This window comes from Capricornis sumatraensis, chromosome 22 (genome assembly GCF_032405125.1).
Source record: "Capricornis sumatraensis isolate serow.1 chromosome 22, serow.2, whole genome shotgun sequence".
In the NCBI taxonomy this organism is placed as follows: domain Eukaryota; kingdom Metazoa; phylum Chordata; class Mammalia; order Artiodactyla; family Bovidae; genus Capricornis; species Capricornis sumatraensis.
In genome coordinates, this window is record NC_091090.1 from 33,793,187 (window position 1) to 33,819,454 (window position 26,268).

The 26,268-nt window shown below is 41.7% G+C and overlaps 1 protein-coding gene across 1 annotated transcript in view; it reads left to right on the plus strand.

The window, feature by feature from the left end:
- The window catches only part of LOC138069278 (zinc finger protein 184-like), a 1,142,341-nt gene that overhangs the window by 289,631 nt on the left and 826,442 nt on the right, over positions 1-26,268 (plus strand). The window contains exon 3 of the mRNA XM_068960531.1: positions 1,924-2,092. Coding sequence (XP_068816632.1) covers positions 1,924-2,092 — 169 coding nt within the window. The remainder of the gene's footprint in view (positions 1-1,923; positions 2,093-26,268) is intronic.

Genomic DNA, 26,268 nt, shown 5'->3' on the forward strand with positions numbered 1-26,268 from the left:
ACATCTCTTTTCTCCACAACTAACCTGCTTCAAGGGATTCAGCTTCTTTTCCCCAGGCACATTTTTTTGTTGTTCCTCATTCTATTTATTTATCTTCTTTACTTTCCCTCCCTCCTCCTTTTTCTTTCCTTTTTCTCCTTGATTCTTAGTGTCTTCTGTGACATCTTTAAACTAAAGTGTTTGTATACCTCTATTCAACTAAAAACTGCCTTAGTCTAGTATCTTGCCATTCAAATGGAAACCCAGTATATTCAAATGATTTATTTGAGCTGATTCATTCAGGATGATCAAACAGTCCCTTCAATAAAATTCAGGGAGGGGGCATTCTTTTGTTTTTGTTTCCCTTCCTATCTTACTTTCACCAGTATTTGCATAATCATTATTATTATTAATCACGCATTCATGTTCTTCATTAGAGTTACTGATTTGGGTATAAATACTTCCAGTGCCTACCAGCAAAAAGGATTTTCTTCATTTTTTTCCCTACAAATTATTTTTTAGATTTTGGGATTTCCAGAAGAAAAGAGCAAGAGGGAATTATCAAGATTAGATTCTTTTTCTGAATAGCCACAGCCTTGGCCCTTCAGACTCCAGAGATGCACAAGGGACTTCTAGCACTGAAAGTAAAAGAGGAAAAGGGGGGCCACATAAGAATGGTCCAAGAATCTGGCCTGTCAAGAGATAACCCTCATACCAGAGAGATCTTTCGTAGACGCTTCAGACAATTCTGCTACCAGGAGACACCGGGGCCCCGAGAGGCTCTTCAAAGACTCCAGGAGCTCTGCCATCAGTGGCTGAGACCGGAGATGCACACCAAAGAGCAGATCCTGGAGCTGCTGGTGCTGGAGCAGTTCCTAACCATCCTGCCCGAGGAGCTCCAGGCCTGGGTGAGAGAGCACCGCCCAGTGAGTGGAGAAGAGGCGGTAATTGTGCTGGAGGATTTGGAGAGAGAGCTGGATGAACCCAGAGAGCAGGTGGGAAGAAGGGAGAACAAGGATTTGTGCTTGCATGGTGAAGCATGGGGCTTCAGTGCAGTGAGAGAAAGAGGAGGAAAAGATGGATTTCTTTATACCTGACTTGATCAGGTATACTAGACTCTTTAATCTCTCTACCTTTTCTCTTTGCCAGTTTCTTGATCCATCTTTTCCTATCCATTGATCCTGAGAAGGCCTTGCAAGTGTCTTCTCTGATATTTGGTTCCCAATTGTACTTAATTTTTGCCAGGTCCCAGCCCGTGATCATGAACAAAAGGAGCTTATGAAGGAGAAAGCAGCTCTAGGAACAGCCCAGGAGTCATCAGGCAGCCAGCTCCAAACCTTGGAAGAGCGGCCTCAGTGGAACTTGCGAGGGGTGTGCCCGATTCAGGAGATTGGTGAGGATTAGAATTTGCTTAGGAAGCCTAAGTCATTACCTGAAAGGTCATCAACTCAGCGCATTTACTTGGTGTCTACTGTGGGCCAGGCACTGTGCTGGGTACTGGAGAAAACAGTGATGAGCAAGGCAGACATGGTCCTTGCCCTTAGGGAGTTTACATTCTGGGGAGAGGTAGACAATAAACAGGCAGTTGTGATACAGGGCACTTCTCACTGAAGCCCAGGTATAATTGTTAAGAGTGGGGAAGTAAATAGAAAACATGGTTGCTTGTCCCTTTCCACCCACTCTCCTGACCAGTATTTTTCTTTCTTTGGGAACACAACATTCATGTAATCCATGTATTATTTCAGAAAATGAGACTGGAACTTGGAATGTGGAGTTAGCCCCAAAGAGGGAGCTGTCTAAAGAAGAAAAGTCTCTTGTGGAGGCACCTGACAAACTGAATGGTGATACTATTCCAGGGCCTGAATATGGAAAGACCTGTGACCATGAAGGTAGATTTGAGAGGCAACGGGGAAGCTCTTCAGGGGAAAGACCCTATATCTGTAGTGAATGTGGGAAAAGCTTCACCCAGAATTCCATCCTTATCGAGCACCAGAGAACGCACACGGGCGAGAAGCCCTATGAGTGTGATGAGTGTGGGCGGGCCTTCAGCCAGCGATCAGGCCTGTTCCAGCACCAGAGACTCCACACTGGGGAGAAGCGCTACCAGTGCAGCATTTGTGGCAAAGCCTTTAGCCAGAATGCTGGGCTTTTTCATCATCTCAGGATCCACACAGGGGAAAAGCCTTACCAGTGCAATCAGTGCAGTAAGAGCTTTAGTCGACGTTCTGTCCTCATTAAGCATCAGAGAATTCACACTGGAGAAAGACCTTATAAATGTGACGAATGTGGCAAGAACTTCATCTACCACTGCAACCTCATCCAACATCGGAAAGTCCACCCCATGGCTGAATCCAGCTAGCTCCTTGGAACAGGTAGGGCAACATTTCCTGATGCCAGACCACTAGGCAAGGAAGCCAGGGTCCTGGTTCTTACTTTATCCCTGAGAGAACAATAGTATTAATAATTTAATCCTCTAGTAATAGGAAGCTCCAGAGAAAGCCAGTGAAAATGTCCTGATTTTTATGCTGAGAGAAGCATAATATCTTAAATGCAGCTGTCAAAGTCTCTTTGGTCAGTGACATCCATAACTTTGCAACACTGACTATTATTGTATTGATTTCATAATTTCACACATATCTGTCCAAAAAATTTTCTAGATATGCTTCAGGAAAACTTTATCCTAGTTTTTTAAAACTTATTTTAAGTTTTAAGTTATATGCAACCTGAAAAAAAAATTATACGCAACCTGAATACAAAAAGTCAAAGGTAGTATTTAAAAATTAATTTAAAAATAATTTCAGTAAAATCTATCATGTAAACTATTAGATTAGTTTCTATTTGCATAAGATAGGAAAATTTGCCTTTTAACCTACAAAAGGGGGCACTTGGATCTTTCCATACACAAAAGGCTTCTCCCTATAGAGGTTTAGAAATTCAGCCTTCAGTTAAAAACCAAGAAATTGACAAAACCATATATTATTACTAGCTCAGTGTCTACTCATAACAAATATTGCTCATGATTTTAAATTTTACAAAGACTAAGATACTTAACTTAAAAATCTAATATCTCACTTAAGATCTTTGTTGTGAAAATATAGGCCTAACTGTATTTTCCTGTGACTTTTGAGCATTTTGGGGTTTTTCTTTATTTAGCCTTTTGTTAAGGAAAATTTCAGACATATATAAAAATAGAGAGAAAAGTATGATCAGTCTTCCACACTGATTGCTTTTTATAGCCTCTATGCTTCTCACTGCTTTATTGATTATTACCAAAGTCACACATTAAAAAACTCCTTTCCCTTAACACTGAGTGTTACGAAGCTTATACTAAGGCCAGGAGACAAAGAAGTGGAATATCTATGGTGATAACAATCTGGATTGGAATATCATCTACACAAGCAGGTAACTTAAGAGTAATAGAACACAATAAGGGACCTCAATCTAATTTCTGCATGCCCTTATTTAACAGATAAGGATACAGAAGCTCTAGAAGTGACTGTGTAACATCACACAGCTAGTTAATGCAGCTGGAACTAGAACCCTCTCTCCTTAGTGCAGTGCTCTTTCTGCTAAGCCATCGGAAGCATTGTATTGCCATATGCAACTTAGAGCACTTACGAGGCATTACAATTTTGCTTTTTAGCTCAACAAACCTGCCCGTTTGTTTGTTTCAATAGACGCACAGCCTATTTAATTTACAGTGGAGTTCCAAGAAAGATTCCTCCCATTTATATCTCATTTGAGGCATTTTATTTATTTTTGTAATGAGTGATTATTTTTAACTTTAAATTTTAATTTACTTAGGAGGAGTTTTTACAAAAGATAATTCATTCTGCACCTGATTCTAGTAGCAAAAAAACATTTAAAAAGGTCCCTGTCTTTCTCCTTGTAGGTAGTCATTTAACTAGTTTCTTACTACTTTTCAGGGTTTCTTTATGTAAATACAAGAAAATATGAATATATAATTTTATTCCCTTGATTACGCAGAATGATAGCATACTATTCTCACCCTTCTACATCTTTTTGTTTTCATGAAATAGTGTAATCTTCAGATATTTCTGCCTTATAACAGAAAGCTTCCTTATTCTGTTTACAAGTTGGTGATATATCATTTGTTGGTGCTCCGTAGTTCAACGTACTCCTATAGACGAAAAATTGCCATTTCAAAATGTTATATATTATTTTATTCTTTTCCCTAGTTTGGTCCAAGTCAAACTCTTTCTGTTTAAAAGCTAACAACCTCCACATGAGCTTGAAAACAGGATTTGGATGACAAGAATTGCACATAATGCTTATGTGGAGAAATGAAGTGATAGGTGATGTTTTTGATTTCATGTATTTTGTTCTGTTATATATTCTTAAACCTAACATTGCAAACTGTTAGTGTCACTACCTGTGACTAATTGTAGGTATTATCAACAATCTTAAAAGAAAAAAAACTTAAATTTCCTCAAGAGTATATAGTTTATTGTGTCTTGAGGTTTAAATTATATCCAATAGAAATACATAGGGATTTTAGGATGAAGTTAAAGAAAATATAGTAGGATAAGTCTGCAATAAAATCAACTTCTCAAGTTAAATATATACTCCATATAGTGATATAATAGGCTTCTCAGGTGGCTCAGTGGTAAAGAATCCACAGAGCTATTGCAGGAGCCACAGGAAATGTGGGCTCGATCCCTGGATGCGGAAGTGGCAACCCACTCCAGTATTCTTGCTTTGATAATCCCATGGACATAGGAGCTACAGTCCATGGGACTGCAAAGAGTTGGACACGACTAAGCAATTGAGCACATAGTGATATAGTATATATACTATTATACTCTGAGTTCATAAGTATTTTAACTGCTTCTCCAATATGCGGAAGCAGCATGTTTGGATAATTCAATTATATCAGCTTTTAAAATATTTAAAATATGAACAGATTAGGATTTTAGAGGAATTATTTCCAATGAACTGAGTTTTTACATTTGCAATTGAAGGTTGAATGTTTGATTTGTTCTGTGCTTGTTTTTTGTTTTGTTTATAGCTTTTCAAAAATTCTTAATTTTCTCCACAGCTGGTAAAACACCAAGAAACAAAATATGTTATATATGCTGTAGAGACAGATGTACTCTTAGAATGCAATGATGGTTCACGCAATTAAAATGACTTACAGTTCACCAAACTAACTTTCCTTGTTTTCTGATACTGATTGTACTAATGCTCTTATGCTAATTCTTTTATCTAGGATCCATATTCCTCATTATTTGAGAAATAATATTTGACTTAACCTGTAGGCAATGGGGTCGCAAAGAGTTGGACATGACTTAGCGACTGAGCATGGACACAGTGACATGAAGACCTTGGCTGTTTCTGTGATTATTCCAGTCTTCCAGACCAGAAGTTCTTAGTTGTCTCTTTACATTTCTAAACTTCCCTCACTTCTCTCTTTTCACATCCTGGCTCCCTTTACTCAACCTGTGAAGTCTCTAGTGTTGAACTCATTTCAAATGTTCCCTGGACCAGTATCCATCCCTCCCTGTGCCCTTGAAAAGTCCAATCTGAAAGAAATTTTTGGTTTTATGTTTGAGCAAGGTGTAAAAAATTCAGTTTTATGATTGAGCAAGATATAAGAAATATTGATTCAAATCCAATTAAATAGGCTTATTGGTTCTTGAAGGATAGTCCAGCACCCCTTTGAGCAGTTAGGACAGTGGACACTACATCAAGAAATGGCTCAGTGGGATGTCCTTGGTGGTCCAGTGGTTGACTCTGCTTCCACTGCAGGGAGCATGGTTCTGTCCCTGGTCAGGAAACTAAGATCCTGCATGCCTTAGGTGCAACCAAAAAAGAAGAGGAAGAAATGGCTAAGTATCTTGCAATGAAAACCTACCTAGAGTTGTGGATAGAGCCCTGAAGATTCTTTCACTATAATTTTGAGTTGAAGTTCAGGACCCTAGGAGAATCAAGACTCTGTCCATATTTTTATATTTGGAAATGATTCCTATTTTCTGTATCTGACAATGCTGTCCTTTAAAAAAAAAAAGTAACTTCTAGTAGAAGTTGTTTTTATATTTTCCTAGTAAGACAAGTTATTTCTGAAGAGATTCTAAATAAAAGTATACCTAAGGTCAAAATTTTGTAAAATATGAAGATTTTCTGTTTTAGAATTTTGAATTATAAAATATATGCCAACATATGTGGGTCATTGGTTAAATATTGAGTTAATAATTGAGAGAAATGTAGATTCTTTGCAGAGGGAGATGGAGGATAGAAGAAAGTGTTTTTGGCTGAAGGACTAGGGTGAGGTAAGACTCCAATTTAAGACGTGTTCAAGAGGCAGGGGGTTTCCAGTTTGTCTGGGTCACAGAGTTCCTGCAGGGAAGTGCAGGAGTGGGAGATTGTAGGTGGGGGCCAGACTGAGGGCCTTGAACACTTTTCTAATGCATTGAGTCTTTGTTTGATAGGCAGTGTAGAATTATCAAAGGCATAGTAGGAGCTTTTCAGTATATAGTCAGAGAACGCATACATGCACGCAAATTGCTTGAGTTGTGTCCGACTCTTTGTGACCCCCATGAACCATAGTCCATCAGCCCCCTCTCTCTGTGGGATTCTCCGGGCAAGAATACTGGAGTGGGTTGCCATTCTCTGATTCTCCTATTCTAAGAATCAAAAAATAGAGATTTGAAAAGAAATTTTGGAGTTTATCTCATTTTATACCTACTTGAGAAAAGTGAAACCCAAGTGGTTAAATAGTTATGGTGATCTGTTTTTTAGCCACATTAAAAAAATATGAACAAAGATCAATATGAGTTATATGTAGTTTCATGAACACTTCTTGGTTTTTGGCTAAGATCAAGTGGTGGCTCAGACGGAAAGCGTCTATCTACAATGTGGGAGACCTGGGTTCGATCCCTGGGTCAGGAAGTTCCCTGGAGAAGGAAATGGCAACCCACTCCAGTACTCTTGCCTAGAAAATCCCATGGACGGAGGAGCCTAGTGTCCATGGGGTCGCAAAGAGTTGGACACGACTAAGCAACTTCACTTTCACTTTTCATGAACACTTAGACTTGGAGCCCTGAGACACATTTTAGGCATCAGCAAAAAAAAAAAAAGATGAAAAGAGGAAAAGGATGGCCAAAATGTGAGAATATAAAAAGGAATCAGAAGGCAAAATCAGACCCTAAAACTCTGGCCAACAATGGTGTCCAAAGGGAAAAAAATAAAAAGATAGATGCAGAGACATCTTTACCAAGTAATGTTCTTCATCCTCACAGTACGTATTAGAAATCCCTCCATCTCAGTTGTTTCAAGTTGTCTTAGGTACTAGTGTCTCAAGCAGTGGTAATCTCTGCCTTTGGTTCTCATTTATTTTAATAATGTCCATAAAAAGGAGAACTGGGAGAAGAACACAGTCTGTAAATTACCCTGTGATGTTTTTAGGTCTCTGGACCCACATTCAGATTTCCATGCTAGCTACCTTAGCTGTATGATGAAGCCACTGTTTCTAGGTGTCTACCTGTGTTACAATCACCTGGGCTGTTTGAAGTGCAGTTGCCCAGCCCCACCCCAGACCGACAAAATCAGTGGTTAGGTTACTCAGAGGGACTCAAGTATTCCAAAAATTAAAACAGTGGCGGGCAAGCCGTCCTCTGACCTTTTTGTTGCCGCTCTTTCCGTAGGTGGGTGTTGATTATTGCTTCTGACCCTGGGAACCAAGTGAAGGTAACTGACAGTTGGTATCTTAAGAGACTTCGGTAGAGCCATCCTAAGGGCTGGAAGCTCAGAGGACCCGGTGCGAAGGGAACCTAGGGCTGCACAGCATCCGGTGGGAGTGACCAGGTAGCCTCATTGGGGTAGAAAGATAGAAGCCCAGATTGAGTGGCTCCTGGACACCAGAGATCAAACAAACCCTGGTCGACTTGCCTGCCTGAGCGATTAGGAGGAAACCTCTGAGCACACACTTTGATAGCTCAGTTGGTAAAGAATCCGCCCGCAATGCGGGAGACGTGGATTCGATCCCTGGGTTGCGAAGATCCCTTGTAGAAGGGAAAGGCTACCCACTCCAGTACTCTGGCCTGGAGAGTTCCATGGACAGTCCATGGGGTTGCAAAGAGTCGGACACGACTGAGCAGCTTTCACTTTCACTTTCTGAGCACGCAAAGTCGGGTCAGTTGCCAGTTCAGTTCAGTCGCTCAGTCATGTCCGCCTCTTTGCGACCCCATGAATCATGGCATGCCAGGCCTCCCTGTCCATCACCAACTCCTGGAGTTCAGTCAAATTCACGTCCATTGAGTCGGTGATGCCATCCAGCCATCTCATCCTCTGTCATCCCCTTCACCTCCTGCCCTCAATCACTCCCACCATCAGAGTCTTCTCCAATGAGTCAACTCTTCGCATGAGGTGGCCAAAGTATTGAAGTTTCAGCTTCAGCATCAGTCCTTCCAATGAACACCCAGGACTGATCTCCTTTAGGATGGACTGGTTGGATCTCCTTGCAGTCCAAGGGACTCAAGAGTCTTCTCCAACACCACAGTTCCAAAACATCAGTTATTCGGTGCTCAGCCTTCTTCACAGTCCAACTCTCACATCCATACATGACCACCGGAAAAACCATAGCCTTGACTAGATGGACCTTAATTGGGAAAGTAATGTCTCTGCTTTTTAGTATTCTCTCTAGGTTGGTCATAACTTTCCTTCCAAGGAGTAAGTGTCTTTTAATTTCATGGCTGCAGTCACCATCTGCAGTGATTTTGGAGCCCCCCAAAATAAAGTCAGCCACTGTTTCCACTGTTTCCCCATCTATTTGCCATGAAGTGATGGGACCAGATGCCATTGATCTTCGTTTTCTGAATGTTAAGCTTTAAGCCAACTTTTCCACTCTCCTCTTTCACTTTCATCAAGAGGCTTTTTTAGTTCCTCTTCACTTTCTGCCATAAGGGTGGTGTCATCTGCATATCCGAGGATATTGATATTTCTCCTGGCAATCCTGATTCCAGCTTGTGCTTCTTTCAGCCCAGCGTTTCTCATGATGTACTCTGCATATAAGTTAAATAAGCAGGGGTGACAATATACAGCCTTGATGTACTCCTTTTCCTATTTGGAACCAGTCTGTTGTTCCATGGTTTCTCAAGAGGCAGGTCAGGTGGTCTGGTATTCCCATCTCTTTCAGAATTGTCCATATTATGATCCACACAGTCAAAGGCTTTGGTGTCGTCAATAAAGCAGAAATAGATGTTTTTCTGGAACTCTCTTGCTTTTTTGATGATCCAGCAGATGTTGGCAATTTGATCTCTGGTTCCTCTGCCTTTTCTAAAACCAGCTTGAACATCTGGAAGTTCACGGTTCACATATTGCTGAAGCCTGGCTTGGAGAATTTTGAGCATTACTTTACTAGCATGTGAGATGAGTACAATTGGGTGGTAGTTTGAGCATTCTTTGGCATTGCCTTTCTTTGGGATTGGAATGAAAACTGACCTTTTCCAGTCCTGTGGCCACTGCTGAGTTTTCCAAATTTGCTGACATATTGAGTGCAGCACTTTCACAGCATCATCTTTCAAGGATTTGAAATAGCTCTACTAGAATTCCATCACTCCCACTAGCTTTGTTTGTAGTGATGCTTTCTAAGGCCCACTTGACTTCAAATTCCAGGATGTCTGGCTCTAGGTGAGTGATCACACCATCGTGATTGTCTTGGTCGTGAAGCTCTTTTTTGTACAGTTCTTCTGTGTATTCTTGCCACCTCTTCTTAACATCTTCTGCTTCTGTTAGGTCCATACCATTTCTGTCCTTTATCGAGCCCATCTTTGCATGAAATGTTCCCTTGGTATATTTAATTTTCTTGAAGAGATCTCTAGTCTTTCCTATTCTGTTCTCTTTCTCTATTTCTTTGCATTGATCGCTGACAAAGGCTTTCTTATCTCTTCTTGCTATTCTTTGGAACTCTGCATTCAGATGCTTATATCTTTCCTTTTCTCCTTTGCTTTTTGCTTCTCTTCTTTTCACAGCTATTTGTAAGGCCTCCTCAGACAGCCATTTTGCTTTTTTGCATTTCTTTTCCATGGAGATGGTCTTGATCCCTGTCTCCTGTACAATGTCATGAACCTCCGTCCATAGTTCATCAGGCACTCTGTCTATCAGATCTAGATCTAGTCCCTTAAATCTATTTCTCACTTCCACTGTATAATCATAAGGGATTTGATTTAGGTCTTACCTGAATGGTCTAGCGGTTTTCCCCACTTTCTTCAATTTAAGTCTGAATTTGGCAATAAGGAGTTCATGATCTGAGCCACAGTCAGTGCCCGGTCTTGTTTTTGCTGACTGTATAGAGCTTCTCCATCTTTGGCTGCAAGGAATATAATCAATCTGATTTCAGTGTTGACCATCTGGTGATGCCCATGTGTAGAGTCTTCTCTTGTGTTGTTGGAAGAGGGTGTTTGCTATGACCAGTGTGTTCTCTTGGCAAAACTCTATTAGCCTTTGCCCTGCTTCATTCTGTACTCCAAGTCCAAATTTGCCTGTTACTCCAGGTGTTTCTTGACTTCCTACTTTTGCATTCCAGTCCCCTATAATGAAAAGGACATCTTTTTTAGGTGTTAGTTCTAAAAGGTCTTATAGGTCTTCATAGAACCGTTCAACTTAAGCTTCTTCAGTGTTACTGGTTGGGGCATAGGCTTGGATTGCCGTGATATTGAATGGTTTGCCTTGGTAATGAACAGAGATCATTCTGTCGTTTTTGAGATTGCATCCAAGTACTGCATTTCCGACTCTTTTGTTGACCGTGATGGCTACTCCACTTCTTCTAAGGGATTCCTTCCCACAGTAGTAGATATAATGGTGAAGGTCAAGAGAGGTGGCCATGAAGAGATACACCTCTTCCAAGGTAAGGAGCAGCGGCTGCACTTTGCTGGAGCAGCCGTGAGAGATACCCCACGTCCAAGGTGAGAGATACCCCACGTCCAAGGTAAGAGAAACCCAAGTGAGATGGTAGGTGTTGCAAGAGGGCATCAGAAGGCAGACACATAATCCATAATCACAGAAAACTGAAACCATAATCACAGAAAACTAGCCAATCTGATCACACACACCACAGCCTTGTCTAACTCAATGAAACTAAGCCATGCCATGTGGGGCCACCCAAGATGGATGGGTCATGGTGGAGAGGTCTGACAGAATGTGGTCTACTGGAGAAGGGAATGGCAAACCACTGAAGTATTCTTGCCTTGAGAACCCCATGAACAGTGTGAAAAGGCAAAATGATAGGATACTGAAAGGGGAACTCCCTGGGTCGGTAGGTGCCCAATATGCTACTGGAGCTCAGTGGAGAAATAACTCCAGAAAGAACGAAGAGATGGAGCCAAAGCAAAAACAATACCCAGTTGTGGATGCGACTGGTAATAGAAGCAAGGTCTGATGCTGTAAAAAGCAATATCACATAGGAACTTGGAATGTCAGGTCCATGAATCAAGGCAAATTGGAAGTGGTCAAACAAGAGATGGCAAGGGTGAATGTCGACATTCTAGGAATCAGCGAACTAAAATGGACTGGAATCGGTGAATTTAAGACCAGCCACCAAAATGACAGGTCCTCCAAGTTTCCTAGAGAGGCGGCTGAGGAACCAACAGAGATGCATTTGAGCATTGTGACAGATTTCCAGTTCCTGGTGTGAGCTGTGGCTTAAACACCCCTTTCGTTGATTGACTCTGGCCTGTAACTGGGAGTAGGTGGAAAGCTGGTTCATCCCGAGGCTGGATGCTCCATTTGTGGTTTAGTCGCCAGGTCTTGTCTGACTCTTTGAGACCCCACAGACTGCAGCCCACCGGACTCCCCTGTCTGTGGGATTTCCCAGGCAGGAATACTGGAGTGGGTTGCCATTTACTTCTGCAGAGATCTTGGGGCTGGATTGGGGGTGTTGTCCTCTTTTCCTAGGCCTGGCTTAGGTTCCTCTCCCTTGCCTTACATAGATCCTTCAGGACGCGACTCTTCCATGTCAGTGCTTCTGTACGTTTCGGAGATGCAGAGAACTAAACACAAACACGGTACAGGGCTGGGTCTGTGCGGACCATCTGGTTTTCGAAGGAGATACAGATTTACTAGCGGGGAAACTCCTCCAGTGTCCATCGGCTGACGGACCCTTAAGGCTAAAAGATGGTTTCTTATACCTTTCATGAACTTAACTGAGCAGTTTCTCAGTATTCATGAAATCTCTTATAGTAATGGTCATGATTACATATTTGTAGAGGTTTGAAGTGAAGTCGCTCAGTCGTGTCTGACTCTCTGTGACCCCATGGACTGTAGCCTACCAGGCTCCTCTGTCCATGGGCTTTTCCAGGCAATAGTACTGGAGTGGATTGCCATTTCCTTCCCCAGGGGATCTTCCCAACCCAGGGATTGAACCCGGGTCTCCCACATTGTAGACAGACGCTTTACCGTCTGAGCCACGTGATCCTCCCAGTTTTGCAAAGCAAAGGGAAGTGCTCGTTCATTTCTGTGGCTAAGAAAACAGATTCAAAAGTGTGGCAGGGGAAGTAGAGGAGGGTGGCAGCTCATTACTGTCAGGTAGATGTAGAAGTCCAAGTTTCTACTTGATTGCCATTTAGCTTCTCCTTACTGTTGGGTAAGGGTAGAAATTCTGACTTCCATGTGGTCACCACAGACACTGTGTGAGCACTGATTAGTTATTGCTGAGTGATGATAAAAGTCCAGACTCCACTGGCCCTTTTCTGACATTGCCTTAGTGTCACTGTTCCCTACTTACCCTGCCACAATAGTTTCAGGGAAAACCAATTAAAACCTAAGGTTTAATTAAGATCCAGTCTCATAACACAGTACAAAATAGCAATAAAAAATCCGAAATACCAAGAACCAGGAAGATCGCAAACGGAATGAAAAGAGATGCCAACACCAAGCTAATAGAGGTTTTAGAATTAACAGAAATTTATAGCAACCATGATTTAAAAGAAAAAAAAAAAAAAGCTTCGATGAGGGACTTTCCTGGTGGTGCAGTGGCTACGACTGCTCTCCTGATGCAGGGGGCTCCAGTTCGATATCTGGTAGGGGAATTAGATCTCACATATTGCAACTTAGGGGCTTCCCTGGTGGCTCAGAGGTTAAAGCGTCCGCCTGCAATGCGGGAGACCTGGGTTCGATCCGTGGGTCAGGAAGATTCCATGGAGAAGGAAATGGCAACCCACTCCAGTATTCTTGCCTGGAGAATCCCATGGACGGAGGAGCCTGGTGGACTATAGTCCATGGGGTCGCAAAGAGTCGGACATGACTGAACGACTTCACTTCACTTCTATTGCAACTAAAGATCCTGTATGCTGCAAGATCAAAGACCCGGTTTACTGCAACTAAGACCTGGTGCAGCCAAATAAACGTTTTTTTAAAAAAGCTTCAGTGGGAAATTGTGAACACATATAAAAGAAGTGAAAATATAGAAACCCTCAGCAAGGAAACAGAAAGTCCTAGCAAGTAAATAGAAGAATGTAAAAAAAAATTCAAGTGGAAATTTGAGAACTGAAAAATACAGTTATGATACTAAAAGCTCTGTGGGTGGTCTTAACAACAGGATGGAGGCTAGAGAAAATCTGAACTAGAAGACTAAACAATAGGAATAACTCAATTCTAACAAGAGAAAAAGTAAGCTGGAGAGGGGGAAAAGGAGGAACAGAGGGTAGTAGGCTGAAAAAATAATCACCCAAAGATACGTTCACTTCCTAATCACCAGAACCTATACATATTATGTGGCAGAACAGTGAATATTATTTTATATGGCGAAATAAGTGATTAAGGATCTTGAGAAAAGGAGATTATCCTGAATTATCCAGAGGGGTCCAGAATGCCATAATACATATTTCTATGAGAGAGACGCAGTGGGAAATTAGACGCACAGAAAAAGGTGATGTAAAGATGGAGGTACAGATTGGAGTGGGGTGACCTTGAGCCCCAAGGACACCAAGGGATAACCAGGAGTGGAAGAGACAAGAAATGAGGTCTCTGCCTCAGAGTCTCTGGACAGAGCCTTGAGTTTAGACTTCTGGCCCCCTAGAATTGTCAGAATAAATTTCTGTTGTTTTAAGCCACAAGTTTGTGGTAATCTGTTATAGAAACCAAAAGAAACTGCAGTGATACAAAGAACCTCAGGGACTTGTGCAACTGTAGAAAGATGTAATGATCATATCACTGAAGTCCCAAAGAGGATGGGGCTTAAGAATTACTTAAAATAGTGGCTGAAAAGTCACCAGTTTTGGCAAGAGAAGTAAATCTGCATATTCAAGAAGCTGATCAAAATGGAAACAGGACAAACCCAAGGAAATCCTTTCAAAACAACATCACAATTAAACTCCACAAACCCTAAGACAGCAAAAAGATTTTGAAAGCAGCCAGAGAAAAATGGCATCAATAGGAGAAAATTCAAATGACAGTGGATTTCTTATGAGTAATGAGGCCAGAAGAGACTGACATGATATTTTTAAAGAGCTGAAAGAAAGGAACTATCAAGCCAGAATCCTGTACTTGGTGAAAACATCCTTCAGGAGTGAACAGAAAAATCAAGACGTCCTCAGATGAGTAAGATGTAGAATTTGTCACCAGGAAACCTACATTAAAAAAAAATGGCAAAAGGACAATCTCTAAATAGAGAATAATCAGGAAAGAATATGGGTAAATACAGCAAGCTTTCCTACTTCTCCTGATTTTTCTAAATTATGTTTAACTGTTGAAGGAAAAATTGTAATTTTGTCTGCTGTGGTGCTAAATGTATTTAGAGGAAATATCTAATTAAGAGAATTATAAGTGGGAAGGGCAAGAGATGTAAAGGAAAGTAAGGTTTCTATACTTAAATTGGTAAAAAGATGATACAAGTAGAACGTGATAAGTGTGTATATATAACTGGAAACCTAGAGCAACTACTTAAAAAAGTGTACAAGAAGATTTACCAAAGATGGTAAAAGTGGAAGCAATGACAGATTTTATTTTCCTGGGTTCCAAAATCACTACAGATGATTACTGCAGCCACAAAATTAAAAGATGCTTGCCCCTTGGAAGAAAAGCTGACAAATCTATGCAGCATATTAAGAAGTAGAAACCTCACTTTGCCAACAAAGTTCCGTATGGTTAAAGCTATGGTTTTTCCAGTAGTCATGCATGGATGTGAGAGTTAGACCATAAAGAAGGCTGAGTGCTGAAGAACTGATGCTTTTGAACTGTGGTGTTGGAGAAGACTCTTGAGAGTCCCTCGGACTGCAAGGAGATCAAATCAGTCAATCCTAATGGAAATTCACCCTCAGTTTTCTTTGGAAGGACTGGTCTGAAGCTCCAATACTTTTGTTACCTGATGTGAAGAGATGGCTCACTGGAAAAGCCCCTGATGTTGGGAAGGATTGAGGGCAGGAGGAGAAGGGAGCGACAAGAGAATGAGATGGTTAGATAGCATCACAGACTCAATGGCCATGAGTTTGAGCAAACTCCAGAAGATAGTGGAGGACAGAGGAGCCTATTCATGATGTCACAGAGTTGGACACTTGTTAGCAACTGAACAGCAACAAAATACCAAAAATAGATAAATCAAAATGCAATTAAAAAGGGAAAAATGACTTATTCTTGAAGTAACCTACAAGAAGCCAAGAAAAAGAAAATAGAGAAATGTGGGAATTCCCTGACAGTTCAGTGGTTAGGACTCCGTGCTTTCACTTCAGAGAGCCGGCAGTGATCAAATCAGGTTTGATTTGGGAGACTAAGATTGTACAAGCTGCACAATTCTGTCAAAAAAAGAAAACAAATGAAAAAAATAAATATGAAATGGCAAAATTATAGAAGCAGAGTCATTAATGAGAAGATGGGAATAAGGTGTGTTCATAAAAGGAATTAATGTAGTGATGGAAATGTTCTGTTCTTGACTGTAACAATGTAAATGCTCTGGTTGTGACTGTACTATAGTTCTGCAAGATAATGCTATTAGTAGAAACTTGGTAAAGAGTAAATGAGATCTCTGCATTCTTTCTTAAAACATATGAATCTACAATTATATTAAAATGAAATGTAACTTTAAAAACCAAAATATAAGCATAATGTTTTGTGAGTAGAGAAAGTAATATTGAATTCAACTTTCAGTGTGCAGAAATCAAGCTTTATTGGAACAAAAATGTTAATTCTCAACTAAGAAAACCTACCTTGAGGTCAGTTGGATAGAATTAGATGAATTCTATCTGCAACCTTAATCCCTCTTGCCAGGTAACATAATAAATTCACAGGTTCTGGAGATGAGGTGAGGAGTAGACTTCTTGGTGAGGGTGGGGCAGGTGGTGTCATTGTTCTACCTACCACCAGCAGTCTGCTGTCAGTGCCCAACAGTCACTCTATAGCAGTACATCAGAATACTTCTCATTCTTAAAGCTGCCTTGGTAGTTATGCCACAGTTTATTCATGGACATTGGGTTTGTTTCCAGTCTTTTAGCTTGACTATCTAAATAAATAACCGTGTGCATATGTATTTTTTAGATTTGTCAATATATCTTTCAGATGGATTTCTATTGCAGGGACAAAGAATAAACTTATGTAAGCAATTTTGCTATATTTTATTATTTTTGTAAATAGCTGCTGCTGCTGCTGCTGCTGCTGCTAAGTCACTTCAGTCGTGTCTGATTCTGTGCGACCCCATAGAGGGCAGCCCACCAGGCTCACCTGTCCCTGGGATTCTCCAGGCAAGAACACTGGAGTGGGTTGCCATTTCCTTCTCCAATGCATGAAAGTGAAAAGTGAAAGTGAAGTCGCTCAGTTGTGTCCGACTCTTAGCGACCCCATGGACTGCAGCCCACCAGGCTCCTCCGTCCATGGGATTTTCCAGGCAAGAGTACAGGAGTGGGGTGCCATTGCCTTCTCCTTTTCTAAATAGGGGCTGTACTATTTTGTGTTCCAGTTAAGAGTGCATAAGTGCTCCTCTTTCCTCATGAATAGAGTATACTGTCAAACTTCTGAATTTTTTCCAGTCTGATAAAATGACTAATGGTACTTCAGTGCAGTTTTTAGTTTGTATGTTTATATTTGGAGTGAAGTTGAGCATCTTTCCAGACATTTGAGCACTGCTACAATTTCTTATTTTGTCAGCTCTTCCTTTCCTTTGTCCATTTTCTCCATTGGATTATTGGTTCTTTTCCTTTTTTCTCTCTTATATTTTTAAAAATTATTTTATTTATTTGACTGGGCCAGGTCTTAGTTGAGGGATGTGAGGTCTTTGATTTTTACTACAGCATGTGAACTCTTAGTTGTGGCATGTGGGGATCTAGTTCGATAACCAGGGATCAAACCCAGGCCCCCGGCACTGGGAGCTCGGTGTCTTAGCCACAGGACCACCAGGGAAGTCCTCAGTTATGTTCTTTTTAGGAAATATTTTAGGAACCCTTTATATATTTGGGATATTAGTCCTTTGTAATATGTTGCAAACATTTTTCCTGTGTATCATTTTTCTTCTGACTTTTCTTTGTGGTATTTTTTGATAACCAATCCATTTTATTTTTAGGCAGATTTACTTTTTTTTTTTTTTTACTGCTTTTGGAAATTGAGGCAAGGTTTCCTGTTCCCAGATGTTTGAATTATTACTAATGTTCTTCTAATACATGAATAGGTATTTTTTTTACATTTTTTTTGATCCATTTGGAATGTATCCTGATTGTGATATGTGATGGACGATATTAATGCAATTTTACTTTTGACCAAATGGCTATCAGTTGTCCTAATACAACTTATCTACAAGCCCTTCATTTCCCCCATTGATTTGAGATGCCACCATCATTTACTTAATATCCATATGTACTTCGATCTAGTGTGTGGTGTGTGCATGCTTAGTTGTGTCCAACTCTGTGACCCAATGGACTGTAACCAGCCAGACTCCTCTGTCCATGAGATTCTCCAGGCAAGAATCCTGGGGTGTGGTCTATTTCTGTCTGTTCTTACACAATATCACACTCAGTTGTAGGGACTTTATAACTTATGGTGATATCTGATTAGTATGTCCCTCACTATTGTTCTTCAGAGGGTATCATGGCTATTCTTATTTTCCCATTTGAACCTTATAGTCAATTTGTCTAACTCTAGAACAGTATTTGTTGATACTTTTATTTTAGAAGATTGACTTCTTCATTGAGTCTTTTGAACCAAGACTCTCAGCAGTCTTTTTAGCATGTGGCTTTCTATTTGTCTAACTATACGTTTGGCCTTTCAGGAGGTTTTCCCGATACAGGTTTTGCAATTTTTCCTACACTTGGTCCCACTTATTTTCTTTCTTTCTCTTGATGTTGCTGCTGCTGCTGTTACTATTATAAATTAGGTATTCTCTTCCATTATATCTTGTAACTTTATCACTGGTTATTTTCACATAGGAAAGTACTGCTTTCAGTGTGTTAATTTTACATTTTTGCTGCTGCTGCTAAGTCACTTCAGTTGTGTCCGACTCTGTGCGACCCCATAGAAGGCAGCCCACCAGGCTCCGCCGTCCCTGGGATTCTCCAGGCAAGAACACTGGAGTGGGTTGCCATTTCCTTCTCTGATGCATGAAAGTGAAAAGTGAAAGTGAAGTTGCTCAGTCGAGTCGGACTCTTTTTACTAAATTATCTTGTAGTTTTCCCATTGAACTCTATGGGTTTTCAGATGTACACCCATTATTATTAGCGCATAAAAGGGAACTGTAGAAGGTGAAAAAGTAAGCAGAAACTGCCAGGTTGACCCTTGCGAAGTGTGTAGAAGAGGTCCCCTCCTGAGTGTGGAAGACCTCGGGAGAAATCCCTTTGAGACATCTTTAACATCAAAGGTGCTGAAACCCAAATAAACGTGAGTGAAAAAGCATAGGATTCATGACCACAGGAAAAACAGCCTTGACTAGACGGACCTTAGTCGGCAAAGTAATGTCTCTGCTTTTGAATATACTATCTAGGTTGGTCATAACTTTTCTTCCAAGGAGTAAGCGTCTTTTAATTTCATGGCTGCAGTCACCATCTGCAGTGATTTTGGAGCCCAAAAAAATTAAGTCTGACACAGTTTCCACTGTTTCCCCATCTATTTCCCATGAAGTGATGGGACCGGATGCCATGATCTTCGTTTTCTGAATGTTGAGCTTTAAGCCAACTTTTTCACTCTCCTCTTGCACTTTCATCAAGAAGCTTTTTAGCTCCTCTTCACTTTCTGCCATAAGGGTGGTGTCATCTGCATGTCTGAGGTGATTGATATTTCTCCCGGCAATCTTGATTCCAGCTTGTGTTTCTTCCAGTCCAGTGTTTCTCATGATGTACTCTGCATAGAAGTTAAATAAGCAGGGTGACAATATACAGCCTTGACGTGCTCCTTTTCCTATTTGGAAGCAGTCTGTTGTTCCATGTCCAGTTCTAACTGTTGCTTCCTGACCTACATACAGATTTCTCAGGAGGCAGGTCAGGTGGTCTGGTATTCCCATCTCTTTCAGAATTTTCCACAGTTACTCCTTGGAAGAAAAGTTATGACCAACCTAGATAGCATATTAAAAAGCAGACACATTACTTTGCTGACTAAGGTCCGTCTAGTCAAGGCTATGGTTTTTCCTGTGGTCATGTATGGATGTGAGAGTTGGACTGTGAAGAAAGCTGATGGCCGAAGAATTGATCCTTTTGAACTGTGGTGTTGGAGAAGACTCTTGAGAGTCCCTTGGACTGCAAGGAGATCCAACCAGTCCATCCTGAAGGAGATCAGCCCTGGGTGTTCTTTGGAAGGAATGATGCTGAAGCTGAAACTCCAGTACTTTGGCCACCTCATGCTAAGAGTTGACTCATTGGAAAAGACTCTGCTGCTGGGAGGGATTGGGGGCAGGAGGAGAAGGGGACGACAGAGGATGAGATGGCTGGATGGTATCACGGACTCGATGGACGTGAGTCTGAGTGAACTCCGGGAGTTGGTAATGGACAGGGAGGCCTGGCGTGCTGCGTGCGATTCATAGGGTCGCAGAGTTGGACACGACTGAGCGACTAAACTGAACTGAACTACCTAGCTCAGATAGGCTCGCCATGCCTCGACCACCCATCAGTTGGGAGGAATGGGGATACTAGCAAGCGGCAGACTAGCAGAAGGCGAAAACTATCGTGAAACTGCGGGCCTGTGAATCCTCCGTAGTCATCTCTCGAGAGTGCACGGGAGAACTACCGAGTAGCGCGCTCACTCTTCCTAGAGTGGCGGCAGAAGTGACCAGATGCTCCGTACTCCTCGGCCGCTTCCGGCCTTTGTGGGTCGCTCTTGGTGGGTTCCGTTTCGGAAACCGTTCGAGACATCACCCCCTTGAGTCCGGGAGGGAAACTTCTGCTGGCTTCCTGGGGCTGCGGTTAAGCGAGCTTTTGCTGCGGACGCGGCAGGTGGGCTGCTGGCTATCATCGGGCCAGGCTGGAGCGGGGCGTCCTCTGGTGCTCACTTGCCCAGGTGGGTCCGCGAGAAGCTACTTGAGGCAGAAGCTAGCCCCCAGCCCTCTGAGAGGGGGATGACAACCCGGGATGAGGGGGAGACCCAGCTGTGCGCCTCATACCTTCCGGGCTTGCCTCGCGCTGTGTACCCTTCTTGATTCTGCGCCATCTGACATTTCCGAACACTCGGTCAGAGGCGCTGACCCACGTCCTAGGGCCTCTTTCACAAGCATCACCTTATATTTAGAATTACAGATACTAGGGTAGAAGAGGGCCTGAAAAACCAATGTCTCCAGCTTTTTCACTTGACAAAGAATCAGGAGCAGAGAGATTAAGTCCTTTCGGAAATAAATTCATGTAACTGCAGCTTTTATGGCTTAATGATTTCCCGTTATGCATCATCTGAGTTTTTAAAGAATTTAAAACATCTACTCAAGGATGTCTCAGCTTTTTGTTATAATTTGTTTGCTCTAAATGTTTATTCCATTTAATTCTCCTTTTTCATTACAGGAGTGATTCCTCAACATCAGTGAACATCAGAATCACCTGTGCTGCTTGTTGAACATATCAGAGTCCCACTTGCAGATACTGTGCTTCATTAGGTCTGAGATGGGGATTGAGAATCTTCATTGCTGTAGCTCCAGTCACTTGATGTGCTATACGATTTGAGAAAGATCGCATTGAGTCACGGTTGCCAGTGAAGTGAGGAAGCATGAATACAGGCCACTGCAGATTTTTAGCATGAGGAAAGCCCTTCAGGGGACATGTGCCAGCAGCTCTTCACAGTGAACAGGGAATTAGACCACCATCATGCCTAAAAATTAGGGCTTCACGATGGCCTTTCTGGCCCTTCAAATTTAAATGTTTCAAAACAGACCCACCTACATTCCAAGGCTCCCAGGGATCTGAGTGCATGCTTTGTGTGTGTGTGTTTGTGTTAGGGGAGGGATGCTGGTGTTCTCTGTTTTATACTTCTCTTTTTCCTCACTTCTGTGTTCTGAATTCTTTTACAATTTTTTGGCTTGTATACTTTCTTGAGCATATAAAAGAGCCAAAGATTAGTGATTCTTTCCTTCAGTCTTCAGGAAAAAAAATCAACTGAAAACTGGTTGACATTTACTGAGTAAATTCTGTTTTTGATGAGCACCTATGATGATTACTGTAGTAGGTAGCAGGCAAGTCACAGAAGTACATATAGCTCCTGGTCTGTTTATCTGTTTAAACAGATCAATCATATTTGATCTCTGCTGAGATGTTCATTTATTTATTTTCCTTTCTGCCTTACCACAGCAAACTCCACAGTTCCTAGGACTACGTTCCCACCCCACCCAACTTCAGTCCCCTCATCTCCCCTCACTTCTAGCTGGTCAGTGGGTTTGAAGTGGTGAGATAGTGACAGAAGAGGTAGGGGAGAAAAAAGAAGGGTAATTCACCACTCTTCAACTAGTCCTAACAACCTTTCTGCCCAGCCCTGTCTTTATCCCACCTCCCCATTCTGTAAAACTCTACGCCCATTTCCCTAGTGCCACTATCTCCTGTCCATCTGTCCATAATCCCTGTATAAGACATAAGAATATCATCATTGGCTTTGAACCAGAAGAGTCCCTAGTCCTATAGAAATATGTATGTTCCTAGCTTTCTAAATTGTGATTGTGAACACATTTTCTCTTAAAAATGATAGTAGTACTTTAGGCATATAAACTGTCATACTGGTTTTTGGGATTAGAATTTACAATGATTGTGGGAAAACTTTCTGGGTTCACAACATAGGAAAGCAAATTAACATTTAGAAAACAATTCATTCACAAGTGGACTGTTTATTTAATAATAAGACCAACATTGGAATTGTGCACATAGGCACTGAGGCAGCTAGAATTGAAAACCTAATTTTTTATGTTTGGGAAACAAGGATTCTAGAACTAAGCCTGAAGGCCCTAGCTGTAAGTATTGATGCGTGCTAAATCACTTCAGTTGTGTCCAGCTCTTTGCAACGCTATAGACTAGCCTGCTCCTCTGGGATTCTCCAGGCAAGAATACTGGAGTGGGCTGCCATGCCCTCCTCCAGGGGATCTTCCTGACCCAGGAATCAAACCCACATCTCGTATGTCTCCTGCATCGGCAGGTGGGTTCTTTACCACTAGCACCAACCACCATAAGTATTAATATATGAGGCCTATTCCCTAAGGTTACTCAGTCTCAAGTTTCTCTCATGTAAACTCAGCTATTTAGAGGGGACTTGACTTAGTAACAAGAACCTTCACGAGACCATCCCTACCAAACCGATGCTTGTCCATACTTGTCATCTAATCAGATTTCACAAACATGTTCTCCAAACTGAAGTTACTCTTCATAGTAATGTCAGAGTCTCTCTAATCTGACTGCTCAGTAGAATGCAATTATTTTAAATTTGCTCTCTATTCTTCAGTGCTGTTATTAGCAGTCTCTCCAGTTCATCTGCTTAACATGTTCTCTCAATGCACTCAAGTTCCTCCATTTCCCTCTCAAGTAAAGAGAACTGTAAAGGAACCATAAACAAAGACCCAGAACAATGGACTATGCCTTTTATATAGAAGAATGCAGTTCACAACTTAATTTTAAATGTGGGAGGTTTGTTTTGGTTGTTTCTTATGCTTAAATACAATTGTGCCCCCCAAAAAGGGGGGGGTGCATTGGCATGGGATTTCCAGGTAGGCATCAAAGGGGTCAAACTAGTCCACGATAAGGAAAAGGTAAAAGGTTACCAAATGGAACTAAATCGGCAACAGAGAAAACTGAAGGCTATGAGAGGGCAAGTGGAGGACATGTTAGATAAGGAATTGGAGAGTGCAGTAACAGAGAATACCTTGTGACGAAGTCGAATACATTTTTATGTATAATAGATGGCATGATAATGACAGGATCTTGGAAATCAGGGAAATCTAGGAAATCAGTTCATTTATGTGGATTTTTAAATCAACAAAACAGGAAGTGATATGAAAGTAAAGCCAGTCCACGAGAGAAGTATTGACAGTAATACAACAGCCAAATAGAGCAGCTGATATAAAGCTCAAATGAATTATGAAGCAGCAGCTTAGAAATAACATTAAAGATGAGAATAAGATTGATTAGCTTCTCCTTTCTATTTGAATGAAGATAACCAAGACAGCCTTGACATACTCCTTTTCCTATTTGGAACCAGTCTGTTCCATGTCCAGTTCTAACTATTGCTTCCTGACCTGCATACGGATTTCTCAGGAGACAGGTCAGGTGGTCTGGTATTCCCATCTCTTTCAGAATTTTCCAGTTTATTGTGATCCACACAGTCAAAGGCTTTGGCATAGTCAATAAAGCAGAAATAGATGTTTTTCTGGAACTCTGTTGCTTTTTCCATGGTCCAGCAGATGTTGGCAATTTGATCTCTGGTTCCTCTGACTTTTCTAAAACCAGCTTGAACGTCTGGAAGTTCATGGTTCACGTATTGCTGAAGCCTGGCTGTATATTGTCACCCTGCTTATTTAACTTATATATGGAGTACATCATGAGAAATGCTGGGCTGGAGGAAGCACAAGCTGGAATCAAGGTTGCTGGGAGAAACATCAATAACCTCAGATATGCAGATGACACCACCCTTAGGGCAGAAAGCGAAGAGGAACTAAAAAGCCTCTTGATGAAAGTGAAAGAGGAGAGTGGGAAAGTTGGCTTAAAGCTCAACATTCAGAAAACTAAAATCATGGCATCCGGTCCCATCACTTCATGGCAAATAGATGGGGAAACAGTGGCTGACTTTATTTTGGGGGGCTCTAAAATCACTGCAGATGGTAATTGCAGCCATGAAATTAAAAAACGCTTACACCTTGGAAGGAAAGTTATGACCAACCTAGATGGCATATTAAAAAGCAGAGGCATTACTTTGCCAACAAAGGTCTGTCTAGTCAAGGCTATGATTTTTCCAGTAGTCATGTATGGATGTGAGAGTTGGAATATAAAGAAAGCTGAGCACTGAAGAATTGATGGTTTTGAACTGTGGTGTTGGAGAAGACTCTTGAGAATCCCTTGGACTGCACGGAGATCACTCTTGAGGGTTCATTGGAAGGACTGATGTTGAAGCTGAAACTCCAATACTTTGGCCACCTGATGCGAAGAACTGACTCATTTGAAAAGACCCTGGTGCTGGGAAAGATTGAAGGGAGGAAGAGAAGGGGATGACAGAGGATAAGATGGTTGGATGGCATCACTGACTCAGTGGAGATGAGTTTGAGCAGACTCCAGGAGTTGGTGATGGACAAGGAGGCCTGGCGTGCTGTGGTACAAGGGGTCGTGAAGAGTCAAACATAGCTGAGTGACTGAAGTGAACTGAACTGACTGAACCAAGCCAGATGGTTATCAGTATCTTGATGATATCAAAATCACTACAGATGGTGACTGCAGCCATGAAATTAAAAAGATGCTTGCTTCTTGGAAGAAAAGTTATGACCAACCTAGAAAGCATATTAAAAAGCAGAGACATTACTTTGCCAACAAAAGTCTGTCTAGTCAAACCTATGGTTTTTCCAGTAGTCATGTATGGATGTGAGAGTTGGAATATAAAGAAAGCTGAGCACTGAAGAATTGATGCTTTTGAACTGTGGTGTTGGAGAAGACTCTTGAGAGTCCCTTGGACAGCGAGGAGATCCAACAGTCCATCCTAAAGGAAATCAGTCCTGAATGTTCATTGGAAAGACTGATGCTGAAGCTGAAACTCCAATACTTTGGCCACCTGATGTGAAGAACTGACTCATTTGAAAAGACCCTGATGCTGGGAAAGACTGAAGGCAGGAGGAGAAGAGGATGACAGAGGATGAGATGGTTGGATGGCATCACTGACTCAATGGACATGAGTTGAGTAAACTCTGGGAGTTGGTAATGGACAGGGAGGGGAGGCCTGGTGTGGTGCAGTCCATGGCATCGCAAAGAGTCAGACGTGACTGAGCAACTGAACTGAACAGAACCAAGACAGTGTTTACTAAGGCAAAAGCACTTGGAGAGGTTGGGGGAGAATCAAATTTCTAAAGCAATCAAAAGTAAAGTGAGCTTTAAACATGGGTTTCAGATGAAAAGGTATCCTGACAATCCCAAAAGTGTTCCAGAGTGTGATAGACAGGGACTGAAAGGAAGGAAGATGGACCCCCTCTGATAAAAAAGAAAAAATGTGGGGAGGGGTTGACCAGGGCTGTAGGATTGAGAAATTTCCTGGGGCATGGTGGGTGAGGATGTAGGTGGAGAGTGATCAGATGGAAGCACTTAGAAAAGCTGTGCACTCGTGTTGTCACAACAGAAGTAGCCTCTTCCATTAATACCCAGTGATTGACCATAGAGTTGTTACAGTTAAAACAAAGTCATTATTATTGGCAATCTTTAGGAAAAGATGAAGGGATTCATTAACAGTATTATGTGATATTTACTAACTGCTTACTAAGGGCTGGACATTACTAAATGCTTTGCTCACACTATTTCATTTTTACCTGGGGAAACAAAAGTCAGTAAAGCTACTTGAGGCCACAGAATTAGTACGTGGGGGGCTAGGATATGAACTCAGCAGATCCACTGCTGAGAACAGAACCCACTCTGTTTCAGAACAAACTGCATATTGCAGTGGTATTCAGGGCTTTGAGTTATTAGTGAGTAGTAGTAGTGAAAGTCACTTAATCATGTCCGACTCTTGCGACCCCATGGACTGTAGCCTGCCAGTTTCCTCTGTTCATGGGATTCTCCATGCAAGAATACTGGAGTGAGTTGCCATTTCCTTCTCTAGGGGATCTCCCTGACCCTGGAATCGAACCCATGTCTCCTGCATTGCAGGCAGATTCTTTACCGACTGAGCTAGGAGGGAAGCCCTCTGTGAGTTATTACCTATAGAAAAAATTTCAACTATCAA